Here is a 10940-nt window from a genome sequence, read left to right as displayed (position 1 = left end):
GGCCCAGGGCAGGCTCTGGTTACAGGCCACCACTGACCCTGGAAAGGAGCCAGGGCACACCAGCTCATAGCCGACACCCCCACGGTCACCCCACACCGCTTCCCGCTGCTGAGCGGGTGAGGGGCAGTGCCCAAGCGCCCCGCCCTCTGATGGGGGTCTGACTCCCTAGTTTTGGTCCCCACGCCCCTCCAAGGCTGGGTGAGGGTGGAAGGGGACACGCAGCCTGGACAGGGCCCGTGACAGCCCTGGTGACCTCTCCATACACATGTCGTCTGCTCTGAGGCCACAGCCCAAGAAGGAGAAGCTGACACCGGGGAATCGATGGGTGCTGGTAAGTCTACAGCAGCCCTGCCTGACACTTGACCTCTTGGACTTCCAGCTGCTCTGGTTCCCAGAGGGCAGGGGCCAGGCTCTGTTTACCGGGCAACCCCCCAGGCCTGGCAGGACAGGTAAGGGGAGACTGGGGCAGTGGGTGGAAGGCAGGGTACCCCCCGCCCTGCCGCAGGGAAGATGGCGCGTACTTGTCCACTCACCCCAGCAGATGAGTTTGTCCCTCTTTTGCCCATCCCCTACCGCAATGGCCAAGGTGGTGGCCCCAGACCAGAGGGCAGAGGCTGGCCCAGAAAGGAGGGCCTGCACTGATTCAGTCACAGGACACTGGGCTCCATGCTGTTAGCAACTTCCTCACCAAAGCAAGGAGGGCGACCCCCAGTTTGCAGGCACCGCCTGGACACATTAATCCACGTCTTCAGATGGCTGTAACTCACATCAGCCTCTTAGCTGCTGGAACTAAACTCCTCTGGAACTTGCCCCAGAGCTTTAAGGACCCCTCACAGGGGCCCCCGGGTCCACAAGGGCCTGGGACGCTCATGGCTTCAGTTGGACCTGGTGCCGAAGCCATAGCAGCTTGGCTGGGGACCCACGGGACGGCTGGGATGGTGAGGACCGGCTCTGGGCAGCCGACCAGCTGGCGGAGACGCCGATGGGGACAGCAGGCACCGGGGTGGTGCTCTGAAACTCTGGGGGCCGAACCACTCTGCGCGCCCCGGGGTCTCTCCAGCTGACCGCTTCTCAGACCCCTCTCCAGCTGGGGGTCAAGGGCCTGGACAGGGACCTGAATGAACAAGCCCACCAAGGCTGCAGGGTCACGTCCATGGAACTGGGGAGCGGGTCCAGCCGCGTCTCCGTCCTCCAGCTTCCCAAGAACCGTGTCTCAACTCGGCTTCTCAGAGGAGGGCAGCCCCTCCCACCCCGACTCTTGGAGGCGTCTGCCACCCTGCCTCCCTGTGCGTGGGGTCACTGCCTCTGCCCCCAACTCTAGGGCGCCAGTCCCCCCCTCCTTGCTGCGCCCCTCATCTTACTGGCCTGACACTGACCACTCGGTGGACCGTGGCCTGGGGCTCCCCATCTTTCTCTTCCATGCCCCCCCCCGCCCAGCCACACGCTGACCTGGACATCACTCCACCTGCTCCACTGTAGCCCTGCACACCCCGCCTCCTGGGACCCCTCCCTCCCTCTGTCCTCTCACCGTGGGGGCTGGATTCTACCCTCAACCACCGGGTCCACCCACCGCCTTTGCCCCAGGACACTGATCGCCCACAAAAAAGGAAATAAGAATGAATCCTGACACTAGAGCAGGACCGCCCCCGAAGACACGGTGCTGAGACAGGCCCATCACAGGGGACAAGCACCCAGGCTCCCTCGTGATAGGCCTGGAGGAGTCGATTCACGGAGACAGGAGGGAGGTGGTGGGGGTCAGAGGCTGGGAGCTGGTGTCTGGTGGGGACAGAGCTTCACTCTGGGAAGATGAAAAAGTTCCAGAAACGGATGGTGGTGACAGCTGAACAACATTGTGGATGTGCTTAACGCCACCGGGCTGTGCACTTAAAAACTATTTAAACTGCTCGATTTTACATTATGGGTGTTTTACCACAATTTAAAAGAAATTAAAAAAAAAATGTCAACACAGGCAAAGATGACCCACCTCCCTCCTCGTAAAAACCATGTAAGTTAAAAGCACTCGGAGCTGCCACTCCCCACCCCTTGGGTTGGCAAACCAGAAACACCCAAGACACCCCGTGCTGGTGGCAAGGGTGTGGGCCACGGGCCCCTCACGAGGGCGCAGCGCACACCACAGAAGGGTGGCTGGTGACGGCCACCAGGATGACAGACACCTGGACCCAGCCCACCCACCTGGGCCACGTGGGCACAAGGCTTGTGAGAGTGACGAATGCCAAGAGCTCGGGGCACCAAGTGTCCCTTGGGAGCAGAGGTTAAATGAAGGACGTCACATTCCACTGTGGGATGCTGAGCCCATCCCCCATCATAGAAGCGAGCCAGGGAAGCGTCAGGAGGAAGCAAGGGTGGAGGCGGGTGTGCAGTGAGTCAGTGTGACAGGCATTTACACACATGACCCTGAGCTCGCCCCACCCTCAGGTCCTGCCCTCGGCCCTTGCCGAACAGCTGGTCCCACCCCTCTTCTTAGGACAGTGCCTGCGACCCCCACAACGTCCCAGTGGGCAGGTAGATGCTGCCAGACTTACACTGGGGGTCACACCAAGGGGGCCCTGGTCCAGCACGGGGCCCTGCGGCTGCAGGGGTCAGAGGAAGCCCAGGCGGGGGTCCCCGCCAGGCTCTGCAGCCCAGCCCCGCCTGTCACCACTCGTTCCTGCAGGAGCTAGACAGCGTTAACGACGCAGGGAGCCAGGAGGGTGAGCGCTCCGCCACATCTGGAAAGAAAACCTAGCTCAGGTGTTCGGGGAGGAACCGACAGGTCACCAAACCCGGTGTCCACTCCAAGGTCGCCCACCACTGGTGATGGGCGGCTCCAGGCTTCCTCGGTGGCAACGCGGGGGACTCAGGGAGCTGTGCTCAGCACAGAGAGCCCAGCGGTCACGCCGGGCCAGGAGTGGGCCACAGGGAGCCCGCCCTCCCTACCACACGCCTGCTGACCAAACACAAGCTCCCAGGAGGCAGGGCTGGCCCGGCCCTGTGGAGGGTTCCCACCGTCCAAACGAGGGGCGCCACTGCCTGGCCTGCAGGAGCCACTGTTCCCTCGTGGGCTGAGGACATGCAGCCTGGGCTCAGCCAGCTGCCGGGATCGGTGATGTGCACCCTGGACGGCCGGACAGACCAGCCAGAGGCTTGAGGACCCAGCGACTCCCAGACAGTGCCCTCGGCCGCCCTGGGTCAACCTCCCAGGGGCCAGGCTGGGGCCGCAGCCTCACTCCTGCATGAGAAGTCTGCGAGCCACCCAGAAAACCAACCAGGAAGGGAAAGAAATCCAGCCTCTGGACAAATGCTGGGTAAAGGAAAGGCTGTTTTATCCCCGATCTGTGGACAAGCCCCCACCCGAGAGACTGGGGGGCAGAGGGTCGGGGGCCGAGGGGGAGCAAGCCCCACTGGTGTCAGACCAGCCCAGGCAGGACACAGTCCACCCAAGTCCACTGGCCCCCGAGGATGGGGACAGTCCCATTCTGCAGCGAGGGACCCAGGGTCTGCGGCCACACGGAGGAGGGGGATGCTCTGGTCCCAGGGCCCGCACGGCGTACTCACAGGGTCCCTCAGCTCCTCGCCGTCCCGGGGCGAGGTCCGAGGTGTCTTCAGGGGCACCTCGTCTCCGCATTCGGTGTCCGAGGCGTTTGGAGACTCTGCCAGATCGAGGAAGTCGTCCCTCTTGTGACCTCTGAACCTGATCTTGTCCAGTCTCCTTAGCATGTTCAGCACTGAGCCCCTCTGCTTTACCTTAACATGACGGTCGGGGTCCCTGCAAGAGGAGAAGAGGGATGCATGGTCACCTGGTCAGTCGCCTGCTGGCCACCTACCTGCCCATGCACCCACAAGCCCCCCACACGCGGCTCCAGGCCGCAGCCCTGGGCTGGGACCAAGCACTGCCCTCGGGGAGCGGCCAGTCCCACTACTCAGGGAACCCAAGGTCCACAGGTGCCCGTCTTGTGCCCACCAGGCCCGGGCCCTGTCACCCCCACCTGGCTAGGGTGGCTGCTGACCTCGGACCTCTGTCACCTACCCAGGCTAACTCCCCCGTGCACCCCGCAGGGCAGAAGGAAGCCACATCTCTGGGTGGGCCCTCCCAGCATAGAGGTGGGCCCAGCCTGGAGCAGGAGGGCAGCCGGACCCTGGTGCTGGCTCAGCAGAGGGGGCGGCTGTGCTGGCGTGGAGGGCACACATACATTCACACACACGTGCACACACACGTGCACACCAGGACGGACATGCAGTGGGGCCCCCGTTCCCCGCGTCCCTGCCCCGACTCAGCCAGGAAGGCTCAGGGGCAGGGTGTGAGAGGCCCTGCTGCTTGTCCAGTCGGCCTCACTCCGAAGACCCCAGTCACATGCCCCTCGGCCCGGGGCTGCAGGTCAGGGAGCTCCCACGAACCCCGGCCCTCAATCTCCATGAGACCCCGCAGGGCAGGGATGCTGGACACGCCAGGGCTCACAGCCCGTCCCGCCACTCCCCACCTTTCTGAGCCTCAGCTTCCCCCTCTGAAGCGGGCAGCACACGGATCAGGCCAAAGCACCCCGAGATTTTAACGTGACGCACGAGCGCCCAACACCCAGCCTGGACCCAGTACACAGCACGATGATGTCCGCGCAAGGCGGGCAGGAAGCGGGGTGAGCAGGGTGGAACCCATCAGCTCGGCCCTCGCCGCCCAGCTGGGGTACTTCACGGAGAACCGCGAAGGCGGGAGAAGCACATCCTGTTTTGGACGGGGCAGGCTCAGAGGTGCTCAGACCGTTAAATCATGTTAAGTCACAGCCTAAGGAAGGGTGCCCGTCTGCAGCCCCCAAGGGGCCTCCACTCCACCCACACCACTGCTCAGGGCAAGAAAGCTTGATCACAGAGGGGGCTCTGGAAACCCGGTCAGGAAGACCCAGGGCTCGCTCTGGTCTCCGAGGACAAGGGAGGTTGCGGCACGTCAGAGGAGGAGCGCAGGAGCCCCTGGGACAGGCGCTTCTCGGGCCCCACGTGGAACACTAAGGTGGCCCAACGTGGCCCTGGAGCAAAAGCCACACGAAACCTACCACTCCCTGGAACCCAGGGGAACCTGCGCAACGCCATGGGGCTGGGGGAGGCAGTGTCCCTGCTCGCGTGGCGGGCAGGGGGCACACAGCCAGCCACCTGGAAATGATATCCAAGTACAGGAGCTGTGCACTCCAGAGGGCCTAAAAGGTTAAGTAAACTTTAAAAAAAAAAGAGAGAGAGCTTATCAAGTCCCTAGAGAGAGCGCGACGGTCTACGTTCAGAGACTGAAAAACTAATGAAAGGTAAAAAAAAAAAAAACAAACCTCTAACTGTCAACAGGACAAAAGTAAACTACCATTTGTTTTTAAAAAAAAATGCAATGAAACAGAAGACACCTGTAGCAAAAAGAGTGTATGAGAACTAGCATATTTGCTGTAGGACAACCTGAACAGGGTGATGAAAGTTAGAGGCCTCGGTACACAGACGACGCACAGACTCCCTGAGCAGAGGAGTCCCGGCAGGAGGAAAGCTACCAGCACTCGTGCAAAACCCTGCAGCTTCCCTGGGAAGGAATCCGAAGCCAGGGACGCGGCGGCGACGGCGGGAAGCACCAACACTGGCACCGACGCCCTTCGGACAGTGATGCCCCGTCTCGGGACGCGTCCCAGGAGCAAGCTGAACAACGGCGAAGCGTCTTGGCAGCACGGCGGCCAGGCGGGGGCTCTGAGCGCTGCAAGGACTCACGGGGTGTCCCTGGGGTCACAGAGGCAGTTATAAAATGCTGCTGCCCCGTGGTCACCGTGGTGGCCAACGGGCATCTAAAGAGACCTCAGGTGACACAGGACCCTGAGGGAGGCTCGTGGGAGGCCGTAAACTTCTCTCCAAATGTCCTGTCACGCTTCCCCACTGCTGTTTTTGTTTTACTCATGCTCCCATTGCTTTTCTAACTTGAAAAATAAAAATAAACCAGGTAGAAAGTGCTGGCATGTAAACCTACTTCCTTCCATTTTCCAAAGGACCTGAGGGGCCCCTCATCACGCAGCATCCGTCATAAGGCGGTGGAAGGGTGGGCGGCCCGGGGCGGGCTGCCTTCCCGGGAGGGGAGCTGCCCGTGTCACGCAGCCACACTCCTCTCCGACACTGGGATCTGGTCAGAAGGTCCCCCGTCTGGGGCTTTCACGATCCTGCAGGCTGGGGCCGTCTTCCTTCCCGATTCAGCCGAGCAAGCAAAGGAGGCCGCCAGGGGCGAGGGGACAAAGCACCGAGTGTCCACCCGCTACCATCAGAATGCTCCTCACGCCCAGCACGGGGCCCACGCGCTGCCCTACCCAGCGGGCCCCAGCTCACAGCCCCCAGCTCACCCCACCCCTCCCCATGCCTGCTCACGTGAGCCCCCAGTGAAGCCATCTGAACACACAGCCCACCCGAGCCAGGGGGTGCCAAGGGCCTACTCCCATCCCCACCAACCCCCATCCTGCCCCAGACTCCTGGGCTCCTGGAAAGGCGAGCAGTCCATCTGTTCTCCAATAAGGACCAGGCACCAGGACACCCGACCGCCCCTCCCAGGTGGGTCCGGGGTGGGGGGGAAGCCCTCCCCATCACAGCCCCACGCCAGGGCTCTCCCACACCAGGACGACACCATCTCAGCGACACCGTTCAACCCTGTCACCCCCAGCTTTCAGATGAAGACAGAGAACCGACATGGATGTGGTCCACGGACAGCAAGGGACACCAAGTGTGGCCCAGAGCGGGGCCGTCCCCACAGGGCCGGCGGCAGCGGACGCCGTCACGACAAATCTCACTTGCGCCTCCCGTTCTGGGTGCTTCCATGCGTCTCCCCCTCCCCAGCACCCGCCCAGCCTTCCCCTTCCCCAGCCAGCCCCCACGCCCCACGGCCCACGGGGAGAAAGCCTGCCTCCCCAGAACCAGCCCCTCCACGTGCACCCAAAGGTGCCCTGCACACCCACCCCTCAAGGTGGAGCGGCCCCTCAGAGTGGGATCTGCTGCCCTGGCGCCTGAAGCTCTGGGACCGATCCCGTCCCTGTACCTCCACGTGGGACACGCTCCCTGCGGCTACTCCAGAGCCCTGCTCAGAGCCGCCGCACCTGCAAGGAATCTGCAACCGAGGGCCAGGGAGGCAGCGAGACGGAGCAGGCACCACGTGGGGCACCTGTGCGGAGGCCCAGGCAGCGGCCCCCGGCTCCAGGCAGTGCCCACTGGGCTCCAGGCCCTCGGGACACAGGACTGAGGCCAGCTCTGGCCCCGGGACACAAAGCACGCTGCTCTGGAAACCCGCTGAAAGGCCCCTGGACACACAAAGGCAGCAGTGTTCAGGGAATTCTGGACTAGGAAACCACAAAGGACTTTACTTCCCCTCCCAGCCCAAGATTTAGAGAACAGTGGGTCCCGGTCCAGCGCCTGCCACGTCCCAGGTCCCAGGATTCTCCCTCGATGCACGGTGCACGCCACCCGCCGTGTGCACCCGGATGGCCAGCCAGGGCCTGGCTTCATCCCTGGTTATCTGGTGGCTCTTCTGCAGATCTCAGGATAAACTATGTCCGTTTTCCCAAAGGAAGAAGTGCTTATCCTAAATCACACTCCTGGGGAGTCACACATGTTGGGCGAGGACTGAGCCCCTCCCTCCTCCCCACCCCAAGCCAGTCCCAGCCAACCACCCAGCCCTCTGCCAGGTCTGTGTCCTCCGGGAAGACAGCCTCAGAGGCCCGATCCTAACTGACACCCCAAAGCCCATAGCCCTACAAGATGAACCCCAAGGACCCCAACACACACATGTCTCCAGGCCCGCCTGGGGTCCCCATGGAGGGCGACCCCCAGAAGCAGTCCAGGTGCCCGAGACCCAGGAGGCACATGAGACTACTCCCCCCATTCATGCCAGGCTCAAGATTCTGGTTCCACCCGATGACCCATGGGTCTCCCCAAGCTCAAGGCCTGTCAGGGAGCCCCGCCCTCGCCCCGGATCGACGCCTCGGTCCTGCCGGGCTGGGCACAGTCAAGGGGACCCCCAATGCTCAGAGGCTCTGCTGACTCCGTGCCCACCAGCCTCCCCCAGTGTCCACTGCCGGTGGGATGTCCCGTCAGTAAAACCTCGACTCTGCCACCCACAGCTGGAGCCTCAGCGGACCCTCCCACTGGATGGTATCTGTGACCATCAAACAGAACCCTGGAAGGAGCCGGTGCCCAGGTGATCACCCCCACAGCCACCTACAGGCGGTCGGCCCCGTCTCCACACCAGGCCCCGCACCTGTGCTCCTCGCCCCCACCCCACCCTCCTGCCCGGCCGGCCAGGTCCGGGCAGCCACAGCAGCTCACAGAGCCCCTCCTCCAGGTGGCAGGAAACCAGATTCGGCGGCTGGAACCCCTCCCAGGGCTCCCGGTCTCCCTGACACTGGGCTCCAGCCCTCCTGAGCCCCTCAGAGTCCTTTGGCCACCACAACTGTTCCTCTGCAGGAGTGCCTAGCACTTCCGGTTCTGGGGCATCCCATGCTGGCTCCTTCTCCTCCCAGTACCCCTCAAGCTCCACTAGTCCTTCTGGTTTGGCGTCCTGGAACTCCCAGCTAACCCCTCGTTTGGGATTTGCGCCCCCGGCCCCACCCGTCAGCACACACGGCCGAGGGCAGGGGCAGGCACAGCCGGCAGTGCCAAGGGCCAAGGGCCGGCGGGCTCGGGGCACTGGGGAAGGAGGGGACGGTGCACAAAGGCAGGGTCCCCGGGGCTGGGCTCCGAGTGCCCTGCCGGGAGGGCCAGGCCCACATCTGCTCAGAGCCACCCGGCCACGGATGCCTCAAAGGGCCAGTGTCGGACTTTGCCCCTCAAGCCCCGGGGAAGCAGCGTCCCTGAACCCACAAACACCTACAGAGCTTAACTCCGAGGCTTCAGCAGCCGGACGTTTCCCCAGGAGGAGGCCTGCATTCCTCAGGGGCTTTCCCTCCTACACAGTTCAGGCCAGACTCCCTCGCCCCCTCCCACCCCCCCCCACCCCGTACCAGGAGCTGAGTTTCCTGCGCGGTAACAGGAAAGCTGCCCAGAGTGCTTTGGGCTCCGTGACCCCCCAATGGCCAGGGTGGCCCGGGAACGCAGGTCAGGAAGAGGAGAGCTGAGGGGGTCCGGTTTGAGCCGCCCTCCCCTCCTCTGCAAACTGGGACCGTGCACGACCTAGCAACACCCCGAGACCTCTGGGCACAGACGTACAAACATTTATAAAAATCTCAGTGATGAAGATGTGCAGCGAGCTTACAAACAACAGCAACACATTCGCTCTTCCCTGTACGTTCCATTCAGCCAAGCGGCCCTCACACTCGCTCTACTGCTTCCTGCTGAAACCCTCCCTCCACGGTCAGCCAGGGCTGCAACCCACAAGCGAGCATGGTCCGACAGGAACGTCGGGGCTGTGCCACGTGCTACTACGGCGGCAGCGCGGGGCCCCCTCACGGCGAGGAGATCCCCAGCTCTGAGCTTTCACCGCCCCCAGGTCTCCCGCGCACCCTGAAGCCTGCCGGGCCCGCATCTCAGGCACGGGCAACAAGCTCGCCTCCACGCTCCGGGGGCCGCACGTCCTGGCTGCAGCGCAGAGAGGAGACAGCTATTGTTACACCGCTTGGCAGACGGGGACGCTGAGGCAGGGCGCGAGAGGAGGGCCCCATCAGGAACATAAACCAACCTCACTGGGCTCGAGCTTGTACTTGCCTCGTCAGACAGCCCCAGCCTCCCACCCTCCCCAGCACATGCCTCTGTTGATACATCCATCACGCTGCACGACAGCTCACACACCCCTCTGCCCAGGAGACTGAGTGGGGAGCCTGGCAGACTGGCCACAGATGTTTATTTAAACAAAACAAAGCTAACAGGAAAACCTACCGTAGAGGAGCAGGTAGATAAAAGCCCAACTGCTGTCTAAGCAAATAAACTAAGCAACAGGAAACATAAGAACTCACTTCTGGCGAAGGCATTCTTTTTTTCAACTCTCTCCATCACTCTCAGCATTCAGGACTTGGAGGATCCAGCCAGGAGAGAGCTGGTAGGAAATACCTTCTGGATTCCCAGAGTCATGACTTCCTGCCGTCGCCCTGGCCCAGACCCTGAAAGCAGACCGGGGCTGCAGCTCGCAGCTGTTTGAGAGTAGGGTGTTCCCCAGATGCACTAGGACATGGCACCAGGCTTGGCAAACCTGCTCTGTGACGGGCCAGGCGGTGAATGTCTCGGGCATGGCAGGCCACACGGCCTCTGTCATAACTTCTCAGCTCTGCTGCGCTGTGAAACAGGTGCGGCTCCGGGCCAGTGAAACCTTATTTACAGAAACAGGCAGCGGAGAGCTACGTTTGGGCCATGGGCCATGGTTTACTGTCCCTCACCTCAAGGCAGTAAGTGCCCGGCAGAACAAGGACTCTCAAGCAGGTCCCAGCACTCCCCGGCCCCTAACAGGCTCAGCACGCGGGACCCCCTTCCAGTGGCCTCGCCACTCACACTCGGGCGAGGGCCTCGCCACCGTCCCTGTCTTCTCTAGGAAAGGGGTGAGGGCACAGAGTCGTCCACGGCGAGGCCAGCAGCCTGAGGCCAGAAGCGGTTCAGTGAGGGAGTCCCACACACCGCAGTCCACTCTGGCCCGTCCCACCTGGGCCGTGTGCCAGGGGCCTCCCCCGCCCTCCACCTCCTGCACCCCACCCAAGGCAGAGGGGCCGGCTGCCAGCTCTGAGTAACCCATCACTGGAGGCCCCCACCCACACTGAGGTCCCGGGCAGGGCCCCCGCTCTGCAGAGACAAACAGCACACTGAAAAGGACCTCACTAAGCCAGGAGCCTGCCCTAAGCACCATCTTCCGCCTGGAACACCCCAATCCACCCTGCAAGACTGTGCACTGCCGCTCCCCCCAGGAAGGCTCCCCCACCCCCTCCCTGTCCCCAGAGCACTCAGCTCAACTACAGGGACCCCACCCGCCCCGC

General features: G+C 62.9%; 1 protein-coding gene across 3 annotated transcripts in view; it reads right to left on the bottom strand.

The window, feature by feature from the left end:
• GRAMD4 (GRAM domain containing 4) overlaps nucleotides 1–10940 on the bottom strand; it is a 68596-nt gene that overhangs the window by 34761 nt on the left and 22895 nt on the right. For all 3 annotated transcript variants that reach the window (XM_032492497.1, XM_032492498.1, XM_032492499.1), the window contains exon 2: nucleotides 3556–3766. In XM_032492497.1, coding sequence (XP_032348388.1) covers nucleotides 3556–3766 — 211 coding nt within the window. The remainder of the gene's footprint in view (nucleotides 1–3555; nucleotides 3767–10940) is intronic.

Source organism: Camelus ferus, chromosome 12 (genome assembly GCF_009834535.1).
Source record: "Camelus ferus isolate YT-003-E chromosome 12, BCGSAC_Cfer_1.0, whole genome shotgun sequence".
NCBI classification, from domain to species: Eukaryota; Metazoa; Chordata; class Mammalia; order Artiodactyla; family Camelidae; genus Camelus; species Camelus ferus.
This window is presented reverse-complemented; position numbering and strand designations above follow the sequence as displayed.